Below are 26041 nucleotides of genomic sequence, written 5' to 3'. Positions count from 1 at the left end.
CAGGTCATATTGTAATATCATCATTGTTAAATCCTTGAAACTATAGGGGAAATTTTTTTCTATATGTCCTGAACTCCAAAGAACTTGAGAATGTCTTAAAGGAGTATGACTTAAACATTAACTCTCAAGTTGGAATATTTTACAATAGTACATGTGTATCAAAAAGTTGTTAAGAGCATTTGAAAGGTCATCATCCTGTATCATTGTTCTATAAAAAATGACAAGCAGGATGATTTTTTAAAAACCTGCAAAGACTTATGTGAACTGATGCAAAGTGAAGTGGACAGAACCAGGAGAATGTTGTACATAGTAACAATACTGTACAATGGAGAACTGTGAATGACTTAGCTATTCTCAGAAACACAATGACAATCTCAAAGGCCTCATGATAAGGCATGCTATCAGCTTCCAGAGAAAGAACTGATACTGTCTGAATACATACTGAAAACATACTATTTCCACCTTCTTTCTTTTTTTCAAAAATTAGAGTCTTTTTGTACAACCTGACTAATATGGAAATGTTTTACATGATTGCACATATATAAACTAATTGCTTGTTGTCCAGGGAGGAGGGAGGAAGGGAAGAATAGAATTTTGGAACTCAAAACCTTTTTTTAAAGTGTTTAAAAATTGTTTTAAGATGTAATTAAGGAAAGGCAAAATATTATTTAAAATGAAATGAAGGCTATCATTCTGGTCACTTCAATCTCAACTCCATACTCTTTCCAATTATGCTGCCTAATTAGTCCTTATATGCCTGTTACATACATGTTTCCCAGGACAGAAGCTCCATAAAGACAGAAACTGCTTCCTCTTTGCCTTTGTATTTCCAGCACCTAGAACAGTACCTTGCAAAGGGGAGGTGCTTAATAAATGTTTGTTGAATTCACTTTCACATCTACAATTTGTGATTAAGTTTTTAAGCTCTAATCATTAATTCTATGAAAATAAAATGCCATAAAGTCTCTATTCCTTTGAGAAAGGCTAAATTAAAGTTTATTCAGTCAATAATATGGTATAGAAAGAACATGATAGTTTAGTGTAGTATTATAGGAAGAACTCTATAGAAGACAAAAAAAAAATTGATTCTAGTCTACACTCAAGGCAGCTAGTGGCTCAGTGCTTAGAGAGCTGGGCCTGGAGTGAGGCTTTTGGGTTTTTTTGTCATTTTTCAGTCATGTCTGACACTTCAGGGCATCATTTGGGGTTTTCTTGGCAAAGATACTGGACTAGTTTGCCATTTCCTTCTACACCTCACTTTACATATGAGGAAACTGAGGCTAAGAGGGTTAAGTGACCTGCCCAGGATCACACAGCTAATAAGTATCTGAGGCTAGATTTGATTCTCCTCAGGAAGAGCAGTTTTCCTGACTCCAGGTCCAGTACTCTGTCCACTGCACCACCTAGTTGCCCTGGGGGGATCAGACCAGAATTCAAACAGATTTGAAGCTTATTAGATGTGTGACCCTGGGCAAGTCACTTGACTTATTTGTCTCAAATGGGAATAACAACACATACCTCACAGGGTTGTTCTGAGGATCAAATGTTTAAAAAGGTTCTTAGATGGTATACAGTAGTTGCTATGTAAATGCTCATCCCCTTCCACTCTATTAGTTACTAGCTATAGGACCCTAAGCATATTGTAACATCTCTCTGGTTTTCAGTTGCCTCATCTATAAAATAGAAACTAATTGCTTTGAGGCAGGAGGCTGGACCATATGACTTTTTTGTTTTGTTTTGTTTTTTGTTTTTGTTGTGGGGCAATGGGGCTTAAGTGACTTGCCCGGGGTCACACAGCTAGTAAGTGTCAAGTGTCTGAGGCTGGATTTGAACTCAGGTACTCCTGAATCCAGGGCCAGTGCTTTATCCACTGTGCCACCTAGCTGCCCCCATATGACTCTTGAAGCTCTTTTCAATACAAAGAACAGTGGGTAAATAATGGACACCTGGCACTAACATCCTCACAACTCAGCTCTCTAGTGACCATTAACTGGGCGATGGAGCGAGGCTGACCATAAATAATCCATAAAAACAAAATGGACATATCTGGTAGACATTTCTATGCCTAGAATAGGAAAAAATGATTACTAATAACAATATTAAAATAAAAAAAAACATGTCAGATATTAATGCTGGATCTGACACCTTACTATCTGGGCAAACTTGGGAAACACTTCTCTCTGTAAACTTGGGAAACACTTCCCCAACTGTAAAATGAGGAGTCATCTAGGAAGTGGCATAGTAACAGAGCATGGATCTGGAGTCAGGAAGACCTGTGTTCAAATCCAACCTCAGACATTTCCTATCTGTGTGACCCTGGGCAAGTGACTTAATCCTGTTTGCCTTAATTTCCTCATCGGTAAAATGAGTTAGGAAAAAAAAAATGGCAAACCAGTCCAGTATGTTTGCCAAGAAAATCCCAAATGAGGTCATGGAAAGTCAGACACAACTGAAATGACTAAACAAGGACAACAAAATGAGAAGTGGACTCGATGCTCTTAAAGTGTGGTCAAAAGACCACTGAGGGTCCCCAAGTCCCTTTTAGGGCACTCACAAGGTCAATACTATTTTCATAACAATAATACTAAGATGTTTTAATTTCTAATACAGTAAGCAGACATAGCAAGCATACCTGGGAGATACTGTAGGTTTAGTTCTAGACTACCACAATAAAGCAAATATCTTAATAAAGTGAGTCACATGACATTTCTGGTTTCCCGATGCATATAAGTCATGTTCACACTATACTATAGTCTACTAAGTGTGCAATAGTATTATGGCTAAAAAAACCCTCAATGTACATGCCTTAATTAAAAATACTTTATTAAAAAATACTTTATTGCTAAAAAAAAAAACCCTAACCATTATTTAATCCTTCAGTGAGTCATAATCTTTTTACTGGTAGATGCTCTTGCCTTGATGCTGATGGCTGCTGACTGATCAGGGTGGTGGCCTAGCTTTCTTTTTGCCTGTCTTGGCTTTCCACATGCCTCCCTCACTAAGCTTAATCATTTCTAGCTTTTGATTTAAAGTGAGAGACATTCAACTCCTCCTTTCACTTAAACACATAGAGGCCATGTTAGGGTTATTAATTAGCCTAATTTCAATATTGTTGTGTCTTGGAGGAATAAGGAGGCCCAAAGATGGGGTATGGCTGGTTGGATGGAGCAGTCAGAACACAGACATTTATCAATGAAGTTCACCATCTTATATGGGCACAGCTTGTGATTTCCCAAAACAACTACAAAGGTAACATCGGAGATCACTGATCACAGGTCACCATAACGGATATAATAATAATGAAAAACTTTGAAATATTGAGAGAATTGCCAAAATGTGACACAAAGACATGACGTGAGCACATGCTACTGGGAAAATGGTGCCAAAAGACTTGCTCATTTGCCACAAACCTTTAATTTATTTTTTAAAAAGTAATATCTATATCTGATTGATTGCTTACCATGGCAGGGAGGGGGAGGGGAAGAAAGGAGGCATAGAATTTAGAATTCAAAACATTTTTAAAATGTTTTAAAATTGTTTTAACATGTAATTGAGGGGGCAGCTAGGTGGCACAATGAATAGAGCATCAGCCCAGGAGTTGAGGACATGAGTTCAAATTCAGCTTCAGATACTTGATACTACTAGCTATGTGACCCTGGGCAAGGCACTTAACCCTGATTGCCTCACAAAAAACAAACAAACAAACAAACAAAAACTGATACCAACACCATGCAATTTGGGTAAAAAGAAAATATATTAAATTTTTTTAAAACCACAATTATCTGTGAAGCCCAATAGAGTGAAGCACACTAAAACAGGGTACGAGTGTATATATGCACATATATGTATGTATGTGTGTATATATATATTTATATATATACCAACATTAATCCACTATAGTCCACATAAATAAAAGCTCTTTGAGAGGAGGGTCCTCAATAATTTTAAGAGTGCAAAGGGGTCCTGAGACAAAAAAAGATTCAGCTCAAAATCTATGATCCTGTGAGCTTCCCACATCAAAAAGGACAGCCTAGGCTACCCAAAATGAAAACAGGATCCAAAAGGGCCAAGAAACAAGAGAGATACAAAGTATAGACCAAAAGGAAAATGAATTAATGAAGAGAAGCAGAGAGGAGGTGACTGTGTAAAGTCAGTTTTTTAAAATTTTGTCCTTCCTTGATATCAAGCTATCATAACAATGTGGAATTTGGTAACAAGCTACCTTAATTAGAGGTATCAAAGAAACCCCACAGAATACATGTTTCCAAAGTGACAAAACTATTTTTCAGCTATCACAGGGGGCCTCTGTGGTACTGGCCAAAGTTATTATTTTGTCTTTCAGTTGTCATCGAGTTATAATTTCAAAAGAAAGCTAGAAACAGAAGAGATGAAGCTAAAGGAACATTTACTAATTGAAACCTTGGGGGCAGAAAATTCCCAATAATATATAGTGTTTGAGTAATAATAGGGTAAGATAGTCCTTTGTTAAATCAGCTGCCAATTAGACTTAAAAATTAATTACATAGTTACATAGTTACGAACTTCATCCCAAAGGAATTTTCATGGTTATATGGCAAGACTATAAAGCTTGAGGAGAGGGGAGTGACCCAAGTGGGGAATGGGAAAATTATCTTTTTTAGTCTATAAAACACTGAGACCTCAAAAATATTATAACAGAAGCCAGGCTTCAAGAAATAATTAACCAGCCATGAATCCTGAACTCTTCATGTCATTGGACTGTCCATTTCCACCAAATATGGTATAATGAAATAATTTTTTTTGAAGTAACTTTTTTAAAGGAAACTTATATTCTGCTGGGGAGATGTTAGTTGACTTAATGTGTTTGTCAGAATACGGAAATATTCCCTACATAAAAGTCAAGCAAAAAAAGGATTTCTTATTGGTGACAAGGTTTGTCAAGTGCTCTTATTCTCAGACAACATTGTATTAATTTCCCCAGAATACTATAAATCATCCTTAGCGAAATCCACAGAAATGGAAGAGTGGAAAAAGAAAGCAGATGAAAAACATAATGGGCTTTCATCAAACATCTGTAAGGTCTTATTTTGTGTTTGTTTGTTTGTTTTGCGGGGCAATGAGGGGTAAATGTCTTGCCCAGGGTCACACAGCCAGTAAGTGTCAAGTGTCTGAGGCCAGATTTGAACTCAGGTACTCCTGAATTCAGGGCCAGTGCTTTATTCACTGCACCACCTAGCTGTCCCCAGGTCTTATTATGGGTGAGGCATTATGCTAGCAGCTGAGACCACAAAGGCAAAAACAAAATGCCCCCTGCTTTCCAAGAGCTTATGTTCTCTTCTGGGATAATGAATGATATGGAGCTGAACAGGCAGCATTTCGAATTAGTCCATCAATATATATAACATGGACAGGTGCTATGGAGGGACAATTAACTGGGTCCAGAACTGAGCAGGAGTTAGGGCTGGATCACATTCCGGAACTGGGCAACCTCCACAAAAACCTATCTTTTAACACCAATATTCTCCTGATGATGTTACATGTCCTTGAATCAAGGAAGCCCCACAATCACAGAAGAAATAAAATACTTACACACCCAAAGGACAAGAAAAAGACATGTGGTGGACAGAAGCAGTCTCCATCGGGGTACCAACAGTTTATTAACAGGAGACTTCAACATGGGAAGTGGCAGAAAAGACAGCAAAGAATGCTGATGGCATCAGCCCCAGAACACTATTCAGCCTCTTCTATGACAGCTATAATCACTCAGAAGAGATCAGACTGGGAATCTAGACAGAGAAAATCAAGTGACGGAAAGAAGTACCTACTATGTGCCAGGTGCTTTACAAATATTATCTCATTTCAGCCTCATATCAACCCCAGAAGATAGGTGTTATTATTATCCCCATTTTATAGTTGAGGAAACTGAGGGAGGCAGAGGTGATATGACAGTGAGTGTCCATGGCCATATTTGAACTCAAGTCTTCCTGACTCCAGGCCCAGCTCCCTACTACACCACCTATCAGCTAAGCATGTATTGAAGAATACCAACTGTCTATATTAGGACATGCAGTTGGCTGGGTGATGTGTTGAATCAGTCCAAAATCTAAATAAGGATAGACAGACACTGCAGATGGACAATGAGCAGCCCAGAATTGATTAGTGGGAAGAAAGCAGGCCGAATTGCATTTGGGAAACCATGCAGGACTTCTAAGTATCCTGAAATGCTCTTTAAATACAAAAACTCCTCTTTTAACACCAAAAGTCTCCTGGTGATGCTCTATGACTATGAATCATAGACCACAATTTATGGAGAATCAAAACTGTGGATGATCCAAAGCCTAGTGGAGAATTAAAGGGGGGTGGTGCAAGGAGAATATAGCACATCATGAATGGTGATCTGCACACAAGGAATGGCTTAAAAGAGATTATTGAAGAAATTATAAATGGAAAAGAAGGGCTAGTGAAAGCATAGGTCAACAGATTTAACAATAATGCCCAACTCAACAACAATAATGCCCACTGCACAAGGTACAATGAAAGAATAAATGGTGGATCTGGAGCCAGAGGCTCTAAGTTTGAATTCTGACTCCACTTACCTATGTGACCCTGGACAAGACAATTAACCACTGGGCTTCAGGTCTGTCATTTGTAAAATGATGGGGGGGCGGGGTGAAGCAGGTGATTTCCAAGGTTTTTTCTAACTATAAATCTATGTATTATCCCATGACAAGGTCGTCTTGAAGATCCTGTCCAATTCTAAAACGTTTATGGGCAGAAGTGGCCTCTTCCAATAGGCATCAGTCTGGAAAGGGTCTTTGTGCTATACCTCCCCTGAAGGCAAAGAGCCATCAGGAATTCAATTTTATTTCATGAGACTGATGCTACATGGAAAGGACATTTCCTCCAGTGCCAAAACCTAGCAATAGAAAGTATCCTCATTACAAACTGAACACAAGAGTGATTTGTTCTAGACAGGTGACATGGGTAAGTACCCGCTATGTCTAGGGAAGCAACAACTAACACAGGCTCAGTGGAAGGGGCCTGCGTTAGTAGCTATTGACCTTACACAACATCTAAGCAATCTAATTCCTGCCCAGTTTCCAAATGCTGATCAGATTTCCTGTTCAGGTAGCAAAAAAGAGGAGACTTCCAACTTGGCCATCTCCATCCAGAGCAGACAGGCTGTGAACATCCCAGCTTCTTCCCGATTCAAACACAGAGAAAAATCAGAGACAAAAAACAGCTTCAGAATCAACTACCGTGACCTTTTGAGCCATCCTGACCATCCCCACTAGCAAGATTCAGGGGACAAAGGACCCAGAGCCCCTGCTAAGACTTCATATTTCTGTACCAAGGTTACACTAGGTTATTCTCGCCACAGAATATGGTCACAGCTGCATCCACCATTAAACAGAAACTCTGCCCAGAAGACAGAGAAAAATCCCAGTACCTCAGTTAAGAATAAACACTCCACAAAAGCCAGGGGAGTGTTCCCCTATGTAGGCATTTTAAAAACAATCAAAAAATCACGATGCTGATGAACATTCACATTGTTTAGATCCCTGGGATTGTTAGTACAATCCTCTCCATGCTTTCCACACAGTGGGACTTTTCACAAGACACTTAGCCTCTGGGCCCGGCTTCCTACGTGTAAAATGAAGAGGTTGGAGAGATGACTTTTAACATCTTTTCTAATTAGATCCATGATCCTACGATCAATGAGAAAACTAATTTAGTAGATTATCAGGGCCAGTGGGGGGAGGAGAAGGAAACCCCCACTGTGTCACTATTTAAGGAGGCCCAATTCTTGAAACAATACTTTTTGGGTTACATGCAGTACAACAATAATGTTAAACGCTAATTCTCATTGTTTTTGGTGGAATAGAGAGGTAGGGGAAGGAATTTCATATATGCACAGCATTTGAAATAAAAAGAACAACCTCCTCAGAACTTAAAACACTAAAGTAAGTTGTCCCTTGGCAACCCTGTAGAGCAGTATGGAATTTCTAGATGCACATGGTATCTTCAAATTTCACAGAAAAGGGGAGTAGGAGGGTCTCTCCTCCCTCTAGGTTCTTAAATTACATTTAAACTTCAGAGCTGGCATGAGCCCCCTGCCAGAAATGTCCTGTCTGACTGCTCTGCATGTCTACACAAGCCCATTTTATATTGTTTGGGGTAATCAAGAAATGTGGCTTTTTATCATTTACCAGCACCAGACCTGATCATTAGACCACCCTATAAACCAAGATTATATCCTTCACCAGTACCTTATTAGCTACCCGGCTCGTCAGCAGCAGCAGTTTGCAAGAAGGTAAAAGGAGATGAGCATCAACACCCAATAATCAGTACCTTTCAGCTTAGGAGTTAGATTCTCTGCCAATAAGGGTGAAACCTGCTATTTGAGACTGGTTTATGTTGGAAGACAGCTAGCAGCTCCAATATCTAAACAGCTAAATCGAGTACTCTCCAATTCCATGTTTCAGGGAAACCAAGTCAAAGCACCCAAATTTCAGGCCCCACTTCCTTCAGGGGCTCCCCTATTGCCCTTACAATAAAATGCAAACACCTTGGCTTGACACTTCACATCCTGGATGGAACACCTGCCTCCAACCTACCTTTCCTGATTTATTTCACTTTACTTATCTTTCATATACTCCTATGTTCCAGCCAAATTGGCCTAATCACTGTTCCTCACAGACATTACACCTTCTATCTCAGTGCCTTTGCCCCTCACCTGGCAGAGTCAGTCAGTCAGTCAATCAATCAGTCAGTCAGCTAACAAGCATTTATTAAGCACCACCTAGGTCCCCCAAACTGTATTAAGTGAAAAGAGGTACAAAGAAAGCCAAAAGGTAGTCCTTGCTCTCAAAGTGTTCAGTCTAATGGATGAATTAGAATCCCTGGCTTTATTCAAGGTTCAGCACCTTTCCTAAGTATTACTGTTTTTTTCCTTCCACAAATTATCGTGTATTTTACCTGTATACATGTTTACAAATATCATGTCAAGTCAGGAGAATGTAAACTCCTTGAAAGTACTGGCTATTTTCATTCTATTTTTGTATCCTTTCTTAGTACTGTGCTTTGCATACAGAAAGCATTTAATAGATGCTTACTGAGCTTGATTGATGCATGAGTTAGTTTTGTTAAACTGTCTTTTTTTTATTTGTTACAAGAGGTGGTTTGCTGGACACCAGGAGTGAAGGATATTTTCTGAACTCAATATGATATAAAAACAGAAGATAACAATAAAAATTAAAAGCTCTTTAAAATGAAAGTCTTTTAAAAAAACACATTTACTGAATAGAATTGATACTGTATGACCTGGGACAAATAAAAAAATCTGTGAATCTGTTTTTCACCTAGTCTTAAAAATGGGGAACAGTACCAGCTTTCAATGTACTTCAAAAAATGTTAAGAAAGAGAAATTAGATAATGTCATTTAAATGCTTGAAAGAGCTCAGAATTGAGCTGTGCTGATATAAAAATGAAATATTAATAAAGATATTTTGTGGAAAACAAATCATATTAAATATGTTTTACAAGACTGTACATGTATAACCTATATCAGATTGCTTAGCATCTCAGGGAGGGGGGAAGAGAAAGACAAAAGGATACAATTTAGAACTCAAAACAAAAATTTTTTAAAGGTTAGAAATTGTTTTTATATGTAATTGGGGAAAATATTACTTTTTTAAAAGAAAATAAATCATATTCATACATACTCTCCAAGATTCTCCCATTTACAAGCTCAATGTAAATATGAAGTATCCATAGTAATAGCTTATGTAAAACATGCAATACTATATATTTGCCAAGGCTCTCCCTTTATTTTCCCAAATCATCCACAATTCAAAATTGATAGCTCAGAACAAACAAGACCTGCTGAGGATGAGTATTAAGCCTGACTGAGAGAGATACAAAGCAGAGAGTTGAATTGTATACCCTAAAGGAACTTGTCAAAGGAGAAACATGTAACCAAAATAACAAAACATATACAGTGTGTGTGTGTATATCTATATGTATATCTATATCTATCTATCTATAAATACAGACACACACACGCACACACACACACACTAGAAACCCTTGGCTAACTACAGAACTTGAGTTACGCCCTCTGCGTAACTGAAAGTAAGTCAATTCAATATATATTTATTAAGTGCCTAATGTGTGCACAACATTCCATCTCCTGACTCTGGGCATTTCCCCTGTCCCCATGCCTGGAATGCTCTCCCTCCTCATTTGCAAACCATCCCCCCATCACAATTTCCTGGGCTTCCTTCAAGTCCCAAATAAAATCCCACCGAATACAGGAAGCTTATCCCAGCGTCCCTAATGCTAGTGTCATCCCTCTGTGATGTTCTCCAATTTATCCTATTTTTATCTTCTTTATACATAGTTTTCATGTTTCTCCTATTAGACTGTGAGCTCCCTGAGATCACACTGTCATTTACCTTTCTCTGTATCTCTAGTACTTAGCAATGTGCTTGGCACACAGTGGGTGATTAATAAATGTTTCCTGACCAACACTAGTCTAGGCATGGAGGTATACCATATACGGAGGAGCCAGGTCATACATTATCAATTTTCAAAAAATTATACACTGAATACATAAACTATACTGACCTTCATCCTTTCTTTATTATACAAAAGGGACAGCAGCAAGAAACATCAATCAATCCTATAGACATGGAAGATTGCAGAAACTGGATTTTTTTTGTCTTTGTCATCCCTGGTGCCTAATACACTACCTGGCACATAAAAACCATGGAATAAATGCTTCCTGACTAATGCTGCACTGACACTAAATCCGGGTTCTTCACCTTGTCACTGTCACGGACTTCTGTAGTAGTCTGGCTGGTGAGGCCACAAGACTTGGAATGTTTAAAATGCATAAAATATAAAGGAAACCAATTATATTGAAGTAAAGCTGTGTTTTTTTCCCCATCCAAGTTCCCCCCACAATCTATCCAGATATCCCAGATTAAGCCATATCCAAGAAGTTACTCAACTTGACTAAATTCCTGGATAAAATACAACTGAGGGACAGCAAATAAACAGGTTTGTCTAACGCTGAGTTAGGTGGCATTGTGGATAGTGTTGGGCCTATGGTCAGGAGGACATCTTCCTGAGTTCAAATCTGTCCTCAGACACTTCTAGCTGTGTGACTCTGGGCAAGTCACTTAACCCTGTTTGCCTCAGTTTCCTCATCTATAAAATGAGCTGGAGAAAAAAATAGCAAACCACTCCAGTATTTCTGTCACAAAAACCCCAAATATGGTCATGAAAAGTCGGACATGACTGAAAACAACTTAAGAACAACCACTAACATTCAGAGAACAGAAGGGACAAGAGGAGACATTAAGCAAAACAGAACTGAGTATACTTCTAATGGCTATATTGCCACAATTTGATATAGAACACAATGGAAATCCATTAAGGGTTTTAAGGAGGTATGTAAAAGCCCAAGGTCTAGATGCAAAAAAATGAACAAAAGAATTAAATTTCAGGGCAGCTTCCATTGGGGTTCAGCTTTTCACTAGGCTTAACCACTCAGAGGGTGGTCATAGAAATATCACACACAAATACACACACACACACACACACACACACACACACACACACACACACACACACCCCCTGCAAAGGCATCAAGAGTCATCATAAATCCTGATAACAGACTATTTAATTTATGGGCATCTCAGAGCTCAAGCCTTTAATTTGCATCCTGGTCATTAAACCCTAGCAGAGCAGCTTAGCTAAGAAGTATTCTTTAATGGAAAGTGCATGCCACCTGTCTAGAAAAGCATCCTTTCAGAGACACAGTGGCCATTACCCTCATCGGTTTGTGAATTAGCAGAGAAGCTACTCTTAGGCTCGAAACTCCTAAAATTAGCCGGCACTATCTCTAGTTCTCTTTCCCAGGTAATTGTAGTCAGTTACTAGCAATGGAGACATGCTATACACACATCCAGACACTGTAAATCTATAGCAATGAGCCATCTAATGAGCTACATAAAAAAACAAATCCTAATGACTTTTAGGTAATGACTTTTAGAATGTTCTCACCTATATTGTCAGAAATTCCCTTTATAAAGGGAAAAGGGAAGGGAATAAGTCTTTATACAGCACCTACATATGCCAGGCACTGTGCAAACCATTTTTAAAAATGTAATAAATATTATCCCATTTGAGCTTCATAACAACCCTTTGAGGTAGGTGCTATTATCTCCATTTTACAGTTGAGAAAACTGGGACAGATAGAGTTTAACTTATTTGCCCAGGATCACACAATCAGTAGTTAAGTAGCTAAGACCAAATTTGAACTCAGGTCTTCTTGACTCCTAGCCTAGAACCCTCCCAATACATTATATCACCAGACTTTTCTACTGTTTCACCTCCTACCAAGGTGCCAAGAGTATTATTAGAAACTTTATCCTTTCATTTTCATACATCTTAAGTATGTCTCATATATACTATGTTGTACCCAGGGAACAACATAAACCCAATACAATGAAGATGATGTGCACTGCCAACCATAACACAAGCAAGATCTAAGGGTTGTGGATAACACTGGAGTGTTTTGCAAACATAAATCAAACACCCCATTGTCCTCAAGGCCTTAAATAAGGACAGAAGGCTTCATAAATAAAGTAAGTGTACAGTGACTAAGAAGATAATTTAGGGAAGTACCATACAAGACATGACTATTTAACAGCATATATACCAACCCACATTGGCACAATGAGGCCAGCCTTAAAAATCCAAGTAGCAAAATCAGAACATCAGAACATTCTGTTAAATTAGTCGAGTCATATAAGATATATACAGGATAAATCGGAGGTAATCTCTGAAAGCATAAAGATTACAAAGGACTAGCAAAGGAGGACTGCAAAAAAGTGGGACTTCCACTGAGGCTTCAAGAAAATCAGGAAGCTAGGACATGGAGGTGAGGAGGAAGAGAGTGCCAGAAGTGGTGGATAACCAGGGAAAATGCTCAAAGTGAGGAGAAAGTGCTGTGTGTTCAAGGAGCAGCAAAGAGGCCGGTATCTGTGGATCACAGAGTACATAGAGGGGAGTAGAGTGTAAAAAGGCAAAGAAAGGAAGGAAGGGGACAGGTTATAAAGGACTTTAAAAACCAGAGGATTTTATATTTGATCTTGGAGGTAACAGAGAGCTACTGGGGTTTATTAAATAGAAGAGGGGGTGTGGTTTCACTTGGTCAGATCTATAAGGATAAAATGAGATAACAGACATGAAATATTTTGTAAACCTTAGTGTTGCATAAATGCTATTATTAGTTATTATTACCCAAAGTAGTTATCTGCTATATATATATAATATATATAATATATATATATATTATATATATATATATATATATATATATATATATATATATATATATAATGAGGGATCAGGGAAAATTTGGGGAACTTGGAATTTTTAACTCCACACATGTATACATAAACACCAGAGAATCAATTCACAAATTGAGCAAGGTGACTAGAAGATGCACAAGTGAATTTTCATGTGATGGAGGGAATAAGACCATCAAAGAACAAAGAAAGTCCAAGTACAGCCAACATCCTTTAGGAAAGGGGTGGGGGGAGGTTGACCTGGTTTGTTGGTTGGTTTGTTTTCAAGGACCAGAGTATGAATGAAAAAGAAAAGAGAGCCAAGACAAGGCTGAATTCTGTGACCTACATTTAAAGTAAAGTGAGCCATGGGGCAAGAGCCTGTTTTCACTGCTGTAGTTAGCACAGAGGTGCCATTTAAAACTACCTATGTGACTGAAGGAAACATATATGGCAAGTATAGAAAAGAACCCCCCCCCCCCAAAAAAAAAAAACAACCAAAAAATCTATAGCAAAAAGATAAAATTCCACAGCAACAAAAATCAAAATGACAGGCACCGGTATTAAACAAGCATTATGTATCAAATAGCATTACTCTGTTTGCATCCAAGATGCAAACAGGATGACATCTGTTCTCAAAGGCCTTCTAGTAGGTCACTAATATGAGGCTGCAGCAGCAGGGCCTAAAGTTACCAGGAATAGCATTAGAAATATGCGATCCTACTCACACAGCCCTTCAGGAGCCTTGGAAGATCTTGAAAACTTAGGAAGTATCCCCAATGGCTTAAGAAAACCCACGAGGAACTCTCCTTGCTCCAGGTGGTTCTAAGGGAGGGTAGCAGACTATGCTGAACTGTTACATATGCTGTCAGATGTGAGTACAGTAACACTTGGTTTTACTTAACTGTTTTTTCTTCATTACAAGGAAAGATTTAATGATGGGGGAGAGGAGATAGATTAATCAAGGTGTGCCTGCTGTAAAAACAAGAAAGCATCTATAAAACTTTGTATCTGAAAAAAAAATTTTTTTAAACTTTGTATCTGATTACCTTAAATTTATAGCTAGTTTTTTGGATTTTAATTATACCATGAAAACCAGTTCTTATTTATTTTTTTAATCCTTCCTGTGAATTCCACCTGGGAGGTTGTCAGAGGGGGGGACCACTGTGAGCCATGTGGTCATTTGACCTTTACCTATGATGACTAAATCCAAGAGATGGAGGAAAGAAGAAATGAATGACAGTCAAGGTCACCTATAGCCATCACAACTATCCTCTTCTCCAAAGAAAATCTCCAGTCAGAGGACTCCTCAAATCAGGCTACAACCCTGAGAATGATTCAGAATCCAGCTTGGGGCACTAGGACAGAATAATTTCTGAGGAGTGTATAAGTCACAGGGGGTAGAGGAGTTCACCAAGATATTCACCCCATCTCTCTATCAGACTATTACAGCAAAAGTAACCAAACCCTTTCAAACTCCCCAAGCAACAGCTTTCCATTGCATTTTTCATTCTTACAAGTCTCATCATGGCAGCAAGCTTTCATGACCTCCAAATCATATAAATGCTCTTTAAATATAAGCCTACAAGTAGGATTATACATCATTGGTTTGGGGGGGGGTGTTTTTCTAACTCTGAGCTGACAATTCATCTCTTCTCCCTGCCATCCACATTTCAGCAGGCTGAAACACCCAATCAGTATAAAATGACACAAGTTCCCAATGCCAGTAATACATGACTAAACGTTGTAAGAAATGCCAAATATTTCACAAGATGTGAGGAGGAAAAAAATCAGCAGAGGAAGAAGGGTAGAACATTTCACAGCTGTACCTGCCTAGGAACAGGGAAATACAGGGCACTCAAGATTAGCAGCAGGAAAGAATGTTCTACCAACTACTGCTTTCCAAGGTTCAATCTTCAGATTTTAGAATTAGGTACTATTTTTTCTTGCCCTACAAGTGGATAAATATTACAGTTTTTAAAAGCAGTTTCCAGGGGCAGCTAGGTGGCGCAGTGGATAAAGCACTGCCCTTGGATTCAGGAGGACCTGAGTTCAAATCCAAACTCAGACACTTGACACTTGCTAGCTGTGTGACCTTGGGCAAGTCACTTAACCCCCATTGCCCTGCAAACCGCCCCCCCAAAAAAGCAGTTTCCCATGTATTCAACTCATTGGATTATCCTAAGAATCCTGTGAGAGTCATAGACTATATCATGTTGCCTTTCACACCACCATCATGGGACCACAGTGGCACCTTAGAGGTCATCTGATAGGTGTTTTGTATTGTTTTGTTAAACAGTGTTATCATCTCCATCTTACAGAGGGGAAAACTGAAGCTCAAGTTAAGTGATTTCCTGATGATTTTTGTCGTTCAGCCATATTCGAACTCTACATAATACCATTTGGGGTTTTCTTGGCAAAGGTCCTAGAGCAGTTTGCCATCTCCTTCTCCAGTGCATTTTACAGATGAGGGAGCTGAGGCAAACAGGGGTCACACAGCTAGTAAGTGTCTAAGGCCAGTTTTGAACTCACAAAGATGTCTTCTGAGTCCAGGCCTGGTGCTCCAGCCACTGTACCACCTAGCTGCCTTATGTATAGTTAATAAATCATAGAGCTGGAACTCAAACCCAGTGATTCCTAGACCAGTGAATATTCTGATCACAGGATTATAAAAGCCAGAATGGACTGAATGAATAAATTGGGGGTGGGGGGGGGAGAATAACATTTATTAAACACTTATTATGCCTCAAGAACTGTTTTAAAGACCTAAGAAATCATCTTATTCCAGTCCCCTAATTTTATATCAGAGGAGCCCAAGGGTCATAGATGTTAAGTGACTTATCCAAAGTGACTTGCACTATATAACTTGCACTATACTACCTCACTGGTTTAATTTATAGATAACCAAGTATAAACATTTCCCATACCTAAGTATTCCCCAGAAGAAACAACACAATATAAATGGTCAAATAAGCTTGACATTAGCCAAAGATCAAGTAAAAATCTTTGCCATTCTAGCTAAGGAAATTGGGCATAATGAACCCTTGTTATTTGCTACAGAGTGGAATTTGTCAAGTGGATCCAGTTTTGACTCCCTCTACCCATGTAAGAGAAACACTAGTCAGGTACCATAACAGGGAATCCTACTTCCCATCACCCAACACTAAAATGAGGCTCCTAGATGCATCTATCTCAACATCCTCTCTAAGCATATATAGCACAGAGTAGGTACAACAATTACATCCTTGGGGCAGGGTTTCCTAACCTAGCATCAGCTAATGTTTTTAAACATATTTTGATAATTATACTTCAACAAATTTAGTTTCCTTTGTAGTCTTGGATATTTTGTTTAATGCACCTAAAAACATCATTCTGAGAAGGGTTTCACCAGACTGCAAAACGGGGTACATCGCGCGCGCACGCACACACACGCTGTTTTAGAAAAAAAGGAAAATAACAGCAGAGAAAGAAAAGAATGGTCTGGGGGCAGGTTTAGCTGTTTTCCTGTAGAAAACAGCTGGGCTTTCCCATGCTTATCACCATCCCAACTTCCAAGAACCCTGAAGTCATGGCCTCAAAGATAAATCTGCCCACTTGTCTTATCTGGCCCAAAGCAGGTTTCACCATGCCTCCCATTAAACTAACCACAACCTCCTGGCTCACCAGGAAACAGAGAGGGAAAAAAGATTCCTTGTTTTAGCATTTAAACTTTCAACTATCATTTTTTTTTTAAATTGCATTCCTTAACCTCTGAGATAGTAGGGGAAAAGATAGCAAGAAGAGACAGTCTGTGTCTTTCCCTCAACCACATCATCCAAAAAAATCATTATCCTGGGCTGCTTCTGTGAAAACTCCTATTATCCTTGAGGGTCCTCTAGTTAAGAGAAGCTAAGTTTAGGACTTCAGCCATTGGGATGGGGGACTTGCGGGGCTAGCTATTCCCTTCACAATCTCTATCTCCTCTCCCTCTCTGCTTCCTCGCCCCATGGCGTGGTATCTGATGGATTCCCAGTAGCTGGTCCTACTCCGTGCTGTGCAAAGCTTATCTGCTAGATTTTTGCCAGAGGGTCAAGGGAATAGCTCATTATTTGTGTGTTGTTTATCACTCACAATCTGTTTTCATTATGTTCAAGTACCCGGAGGCTTAAGGAACAACATGACTTTATAAATTGGAAAACTTTCTTTTCTTTTTTTTTTCCTTTAAAAAGACAAATTTAGATTGTGTCACCATTTAACCACATTCCCTGGCTATAAAGTCCCCTTTTCCCTGGTGCTCCTTATGGCCATTCCAAAGCCTCCTTTTCAAATGGCACTGCTTTAAAATCTCCTGACGGCAAAGAAAAACTGATTCTACAATAGCATGTGTTTTCTTTTGCATCCAAACAGTGGTCACAGCCACAGATGTGCTGCTGACACTGGTTAAAACTACTGGATCAACCTTGTTAGCCACAGACCCAGTGATGATAGCGTGCCTCCTTTTTGACAAGACAAGCAGGATTGAACAATGGATAAAGCATGTGCAGATAGGACCAGGGCCTAAAATAAAAAAGTAAATAGGGGGAAAGTGCTTTGTTCTCTCAACCACAGGACATTCCATATCTGAGGAGACTGAGTACAAACACCTACCTGTTCCAGTTGGTTTCCTTGACTCATCCTGAAGAGGAAGGAATTGTTATCCCTACCCTACAACTTCCCTCAGTACCTTCTCTGGGTCAGCCCACTTCTGCTATATTTTGATTTGGAGACAGCAAGCAAAAAAGAAACAAAAAAACATTCTGGGGCAACCTGTAAAATAGTAAGTCCTAAAAAGGGTTCCAGCCTGATTAATCTACTCCCATCAAACCAGAAAAAAAGGCAGCTGCATCCAAGCTAACCAAGGAGAAGTAGGCTGACATTGTCGTGGAGGTAAAAGCTAAGACTGGTAAAGACTGGGTTTTTTGTTTTGTTTTGTTTTTAGTGAGGCAACTGGGGTTAAGTGACTTGCCCAGGGTCACACAGCTAGTAAGTGTTAAGTGTCTGAGACCGGATTTGAACTCAGGTCCTCCTGACTCCAGGGCCGGTGCTTTATCCACTGCCACCTAGCCACCCCTAAAGACTGGTTTTGATGCCTAACAGCCACGTGTCATGACTTCCCCCAACTCCTAAAAAAGGGGGGGGCACCCCAGAAATCCAATATAATTATCCATGTGAAGCTTCAAATGACTGTTTGCTACTTGTACATTCATACCTATCAACAGCAGCACACACACACACCCCCCCCACTCAGTACATCTTGGTCACCCATGCAGACAGCTAATATAGCATATAGCATTAACATACCTTGCTCTCAATGGGCTACATTTCCTTGAAATTATTCCTGAAGCTACCCCTACATACAGCCCCATATGCCAAATAATACAAGGGCACATACTTGTTAGTTAAAAAAAAAGGTAAACGAATCACACAAACATTATAGAAATGCTTCAAACAAGTAGATAAAAACCAGTATCAGACTCAAGTAACCATAGTCCCACCAAATGAAATAGATTAGTGAATATATAAGGGGATAAACTGATTAATTAATTAATTAAACTACCTCTCTAACTTCTTCTATAAGTAGATAGATTGAAAGGAGGCTTGATCAGCTGCCTGGAACACAGGAAAAGGGCAGAAGCATCAGGTTTGACAAAGTTAAGAATTGGTGGTGTTACCTTGGGGAAGTCAATTATCTGCTTATGTGTGTTTCTGTTAATTCCATCAGCTAGTAGCTTTTACTTACCTCACAAGGATGCTGAGCCAATTAATAAGACTCATATAAGCTATTCCTCTGAGATCCTGGGTAAAAGGCACTACTTAAGTACAGCTCATTCTCCAGGAATTGTAGGCTCCACTCTCCTGACCAAACAAGAACACTACCCAGAGGCAGCTGCATTTCAACATAAAGTTTTAACAAGTCCCTTCCCTCCATTTCTCTTTCCCTTTCTCCTATCCCATCCACTGCCAATATCATAAAAGAGTTGGGAGCCTTAACATGATTAAATTTTTAAAGCATCAGAGATGCACGCAGGAAAAGCATCCTTGAAATACAAATCATCAATTTTTTGGAATAGAGCAAAATGAGGGGGAAAATTCCATATAAATGTAAATGAATTGTAATTTTAAACAATGTCATGCAAAAGTTGATTTGGCACACACATTCATACAAAAAAAATACCAGCAGCCAAAGTATTAACAACCCTGTGCTCTGGAGAACTATCTGTGATAGCTTTCAGCACCTATATTTTAATCTGCAAACCAAGATCAGCTTGGCTTCCTAACTTCTGCTAACAGGGGAATAACTGTTTTGTGCTAAGTTATTTAACAGGCAGGGCACACAATGACAAGCTCTGGCTAGATAGCTGAGGCAGCAGAAATACAAGTCAGTCTGTATGTCAGACAATCCCAAAAAGGCAAACAGCTCAAGTCCTGTTTTCCCACGATGGAAAAACCTCATGATGCAAAGAAATGGACAAAATTTGGACTTAGACTCTTGTGCAACTGGTGGAGAAAATATACATACATTTACATAAAGAATATCTATATGCAATTATTTAAATCTTGCCTTAACTTTTATATCATGGTTTTATACTGACCTTTCCTATGGACATTACATGTGGGCTGGAATAATTTTTTTTAAATGGACTTAATCATGAAGATGAATACAGGAGGGATTTCCCAGTACCATAACTCCACTGAAACAATTCAGGAATAACTGGGACTATACAATTTTTTTTTACTACATCAGGAAATTCACTACAGCAGGGGATTCTATTCACCCCACCAGAAACAGTCTTAGTTCTTTTACTTTTTATATCAGGGTCCAACACATGAAGTTAATGAGTCTTTTACTGCAATTTCAGAAGCTATTTCATTTACACACCTCTTCCTCTACAGACAATCACTAAACCATTCTGAGGGCTGGGATTAAATTTTATGGTTCGTTGACAGAAAGAATAGAATCCCAAATCACCAACCCATGTATAATTGTTAATTTCCCCCCACTTGTTTCTACATGGTCTCTGTACTTTTCTACTGCCACCGACAGTCCACAACAAACCTCCTGAATTTTTCATCTGGGACTACACTTCTGAGGTCAACAGGGAGGATCTGTCTGAAACCATCACTTAGTTGAATCTGCCAGTTTGTGCAATCACAGAGGACTAGCTATTTGGAAGGATCACAATGTCATGAGAATGCATCACATCAATTAATAAAACTGGCAAAATGACAGAAGAGAATATCATCAGTTTTTCTACATGGTACTTAGCCCTTGACCAGTTTCTCTGTTCACCACAAGCTTCCAATACTTCAAGTTGTTTCCACATGAATACCAGCATTTCCTAACCTGCTCTATTAGGCACAAAATTCCTAGGTATTAAATTATAAATTCCTTAAAGGCAGGAGCCACAACTTATATGTCTTTGTGTCTCCCTCACTCCCTGGCCTAGTAACCTGCCCATGGCCGGCACAGTACCTATTGAATGAGCAATTGTTCAACAAATCCCAGCTTAATATTATACAGTACAATGGAGTGATTGCCATTTATGGATTGCTCACTGCATTTCTACATACTGTCTTGCTTTTAATGGTTCACAAGATCAAACAAGAGATATCAACAAAAAATTTTAATTAAAAAGAGTTCATACGATTATAACTATGGATTAGATTGTAGATTATAGTCATTAAAGATTTGAATTTGGAAAGGAGCTTGAGGATCCAAACCCTTAAGTCCAATCCCTTCACTTTACAAATCAACTGAGAACTAGGTGACTTGCCCAAGATATAGATTTATTTCAACAAATTTTAAACACCTACTATGTGCAAAGAACTGGGGATACAGATATTTAAAAATACAATATCTGCCTTCCAATCATGTTCCCAATACTGGCAGCTAGGTGGCAACCGACAAAATGCGGGGCCTGGAGTCAGAAGACCCAAGTTCAGGTTTAGCCTCACCTATTGGTTTTGTCACTTAACCTGTCTGCCTTGGTTTCCTATACTATATAATTTCCCAACTATAAAATGGGGATTAATAACAGCACCTACTTCCCACAGTAGTGGTGAGGATTAAATGAGAATATCTGTAAAGTTCTTAGCACGCTCTCTGATACATAGTAGGTGCTTTAAAATGTTTGTTTTCTCCTTCCTTCCAAGTAAATGTCAGAAAAATTATTAAATGCATAAAGTTCAAACAAGATTAGCTTGAAAAATTGCAGGAAGGAGGGATCACCTTTTAGCTTGTGGAAGAAATTAGGGAAAGCAACCAATTTAAAGCTTTTCACAAAAATATGAAATCACTTCTCCATGCATAATATTTTTAATAATAATATTTTTGCTGTCTAAAGAATGTGACCTCCTTAAGAACAAGGACTACCTTGCCATACTATTTGTATTCCTAATGATTTTTTCTTGGTATTCTTAGTGGCATAATATATACTTTTCCATTCACTCATTCATGCATTGTTATTGTTTTTAAATAAACTGTAATAGAGAGATGGGAACTGGACTGTAAAGCATGTTAATCAGCCTGTAGAAAGTTGAAGTTTTCATGTCAGTCCCTCTAGATGGGGCAAACTGATCTAAGTTGCCAAGTAAGTGCCCAAAAGATAGCTTAGATACATCTGATAACCCATACAACAGAGAATGAATGAAGTAACCATACCTAAATAACTACACATTCAAGGGTCAGATTAAAGGAGGAAGCCCAGTGCCAAAACTTGTCAGTTTCTAATTAGCTGCATTTGGTTTACAAGACATCACACTCTTGCTACAACTAATCACATAAAGGGAAATTGAAATGTTATCAGATAGCTTTAACTAAGAATTTAACTGTGAGTTTGGTCAGACACTGAATGTCAGCATAATGATGGGTTCTTTGCTTTTGGAAAGGAATAGCACCATTTTTAAAAGCTAGATACCTATTTAAAAAATAATAAAAACACAAAATCTGTTCCAGTATACAACAATGCATTCTACAATAGGGCTTTCCTTTTGCTTCATCGCATTTTGCTTCATCGGAGCCCTGAATTTGGTTCATACTGAAGGCAGCATTTCAATAGAGCTATGGATAAAGAAAGCTGCAATTCTGTGCACAGTAAAATAATGTGTGCCTAGTTTAGTTTTCATGGTTTCTATATACTAATCGCTTAGTCATTTAAAAAAGAAACGCAAACATCGGTACAGCATGAGGAAGAGGCCCTGGAAAATTAAGGCGCACGAGGGAACATGTTTCACTTAGCCGTGGGATGAAGCAAAAGGAAACAGCTCAACCAGTTGTTAAGAAATTGAGAAAGGAGAAAACGTGAACATGACTGGCTCCTAGGGGAAGGGCATACACATGACAAGTTTCTACTCTAGGGTGAAATTGGGTTACAGAATAAGTGGTGGTGACCCACTCCCCAAAAGAAACAGAAAAGGTGTAGATTCTATTCGGCAACAAAAACTGAGGTTCCTTCCCCCCGGAGTGAAAGAAAGAGGAAAAAGAACAGAGACAGACTGAGGGGGAAAGGGAGGAGGAGAGAAGGTGGGAGAGACTGCAACTAGTGTCATGCAGCTGAAAGGACCTCTAAGAAACAAGTTAAACTCTTGTTTGTACAAAATATACGGCATTTTAGAAGCAACAGCCTCTCTCTTCCTCTCCTCCCCATCGCCTTTTGTCTTTTCCCAACCCTCCTTCCTAGAAACTTCCCAAGGAGCTGGGCTGAAGCTGCTGCAGTTGGACAAGGGAATCCACTTGAATGAAAAGGGGACCAAAAAGAGAAGGGAGGGAGGGAGAGAAAAAGCAATCTGCCTTTTAAAGGCCCCTGGGGTCTGATGTGCCTCCACCTTGCAGTTTCTATATCTCAGCAGCTAATTACAGCAAAGGGGCCAATTCTTACTCAGTGCTCAGGGAGGACCCTACTGCGGAGTGAAGGGCAGGAAGGAGAAATGGGTTCAAAACGATGGGGAAAAAATAAGTCCCCAATACTTTCTCTCCAGGAGAGGAGTCAAAGGAAAAAAATTAAATTAATTAAATTAAATTAAATTAAAAGGCTTCTTCCTTGATTTCCGCCCCGCAAACAGCCCGCGGACTGGGGAGCTTCTAAGTCAGGCATGGTACAGATAGACCAAGCAGAGAGACAAGACTGTTCGGGGAAGAGGTCCTAGGGAAGTGGAAGGAGGGCGGAATGGAGCAGGACGGACCTCGGGGCAAGTCAGGGAAAATGCCGAGCCCCGACCCCGGAGAAGCCGGGGAAGGGGGGGAAATCAAAGGAGTCCCATCTCAAGTCAATTTCCCAAAGGAGAGAGGAGCGGGTGCCCAGCGCGCCAGGACCCGGGGTGCGCAGGAACCGGGGACCGGGAGCTCGGAGCTCGCTCTTCACCCACCTTCTTGCCGGCTCCGCCGCTGCTCCCGCCGCCGGCCAGCGCCGTGCTGCCCCCGGAGTACATGTAATAGGCAATGCCCAGCACCCAGAGGAAGGCGAAGCAAAGCAGCATCCGCGATCGCCGCCGCATTCTCCCGAGTCGGCGGGGCGCTCCGGCCGCCGGGGCTGCTCCGGGAGTCCTCCCTCCGGCCGGGGAGAAGGAGGAGAAGAAGGAGGAGGAAGGGAGAAGGGGAGGGGGCGGAGGGCGGCGGCAGCGGCTCCCGCGGCTCCTCCTCCGGCCGTGGCGGCGCTGGCGGCGGCGGCGCTGGCGGCGGCTGCTCCTCCTGCAGCAGCGGCGGCGGCGCCCGAGCCAGCTCCCCCCGCCCCTCGGGTGTGCGCAGCGGCTCTGCCGTCTGCAGCCTCCTCCGCCTCCCTCCTCCCCTCCCTCTCAGGCCAGAGGCGGCGGCGGCGGCCAAAGCAGGAAGAAGCGGCCCACATCAGCACCGAGAGGGGTCAGGGAGCAAAGGGCGACCAATCCGCGGCTGCTGTGGGGGCTGGTGGGTTGGGACGGGAGGAGGGGATTAGAGGTGTCTCCATGGCTGCAGCACGCTGGGGCTCAGCCGGGGGAGGGGAGCAAGACAGGAGGAGGAGAAAAGAAGAGCGCTCCCCCCAACCCTTCTCCCACCGGGTTCCTCCCCACCCCATCCCCCCCTCTCTCTTTTCCTCTTCCTCTCCATCTCCTCTGTCCCTCTCTCTGCTTCTCCTCTCCCATTCTATCTCCCCTCCCTTTTTCTCTCCCTCTCTCTACTTCTCTCCTTACTCTCTCTCCTCTCTCCCTCTTTGCTTCTCTCCCTCTTTCCTATCTCCTCTCCTTTCTTTCTCTCCTCTTCTCTCTCCCTCACCTTTCCCTCTTTCTCTCCTTTCTTCTCTTTCTTTCCTCTCTTTCCTTATCCCCTCCCCCCAGCTCCCGCACACGCTCCAGCCTTTCCTTTCTCCTTTGCACGCGCACACATTCGGCCAGGGTGAATGACAGGCGGTCCCCACCGCACGCAGAACGCGGTACGGGAGCGATTCGGGAAGACTGGCCCCTCCCTCTACCTCCAGCTACAGCTTTCCTAGGCTTGGGTCACTGTCGCCTCTCGGGCGGGCTTTGAAGTTCTCGGAGATCTTTGCAATTATTAGCCAGGAATCCTAAATTCTTTTGTCCAAGACCGTGCCTGGACGTGACTCCCCCCTCCCCCCCCCCCCCAACCACCACCACTACTTTTCCCCTGGCTTCCTTTCGCTTCCACCGAGTCTCCCTTTCCTCCACAGTGCAAAGTTCCTATTCTCCAGGTATTATTTTTTTGGCAGAGGTTTTGAGAGGAAGTAATTTCTCAGAGTTGATATTTTTAAGGGACATGGTTTTTAATGAACGTGGAGTGAAGGGCACGAGAAAAATCTTTTCTTTAGATAACTCAGAGATCGATTTTTCTCCCCTAGAAAATTAGTGGCTGGCAAATTTAACATCTTTCAATAAGTGTGAAACTGGAACCCTGTCTAGAAGAGAAAAAGAACCAGAGTTAAAATTAAAAACTATCAGTATTTGAGACTGTCCTTCAAACCAGATCAACTGGGAGTTCAAATTTTCCAAGTTCCCAAGTTCGAAGGAAGAAAACATTCTATTACTTATTATAGTGCTTTAGTATGTCCAAAAGTTGTTTTTTAAAAAAAAAAACAATTCCATGAGTTCAATTATCACCATTTTGCAAGTGAGGAAATTGAGTTACAGAAAACTGAAATGATTTCTCCAAGGTCACACAGCTAGCTAGCTAATGCTTGATCCACAACCAGAATCCAGCTCTCTCAATTTCCAGTCCCAGCATTCTTTCCACTAAAATAGCTGCCACTCTATCTATATTGGCAGCAAGCATAATTTAACAGTTTGAACAAGGTGTTTCTAGCACTCAGTTAATTTTGCCATCCTTTTCCTTTCCTCCTTACTCATAAACAACTTGAATTTCTGGTAGCATTTTTTAATGTAATAGGTTGTGTAATAAACTCTCGATAGGTATTGTTTTACCCTGATTACCCTTCAATTATAATACCTTGCTGAATAGGACCATGGTCATCATCTATTAATGTAATATTTTCATCCCAAAGGCCCTTAAGGCTTTTTTTCCTGACAATACACAATAGTTAACTTCAGCTACTTGTAGCTACCCATAAATATAGCTGGAGTATTTGTTTTGATCTTTCAAAATGCTAGTTAACTGTTTTCTGAAATACTCTATTAAAAAAAAAAAAAACCGAAAGCTTCTTAGGATGTTAGGAGTGCCTAAGTAAGGCCTGGAGTCAGGA

General features: G+C 40.4%; 1 protein-coding gene across 1 annotated transcript in view; it reads right to left on the bottom strand.

Moving 5' to 3' along the window:
* Positions 1 to 23995, bottom strand: part of GALNT2 (polypeptide N-acetylgalactosaminyltransferase 2) — a 265587-nt gene extending 241592 nt beyond the window's left edge. The window contains exon 1 of the mRNA XM_044002872.1: positions 23724 to 23995. Coding sequence (XP_043858807.1) covers positions 23724 to 23852 — 129 coding nt within the window. The 5' untranslated portion in view covers positions 23853 to 23995. The remainder of the gene's footprint in view (positions 1 to 23723) is intronic.
* Positions 23996 to 26041: the final 2046 nt, after the last annotated feature.

This window comes from Dromiciops gliroides, chromosome 4 (assembly GCF_019393635.1).
Source record: "Dromiciops gliroides isolate mDroGli1 chromosome 4, mDroGli1.pri, whole genome shotgun sequence".
NCBI classification, from domain to species: domain Eukaryota; kingdom Metazoa; phylum Chordata; class Mammalia; order Microbiotheria; family Microbiotheriidae; genus Dromiciops; species Dromiciops gliroides.
Note: the sequence above shows the minus strand (reverse complement) of the source record. Positions and strands in the feature narration are given on the sequence as shown.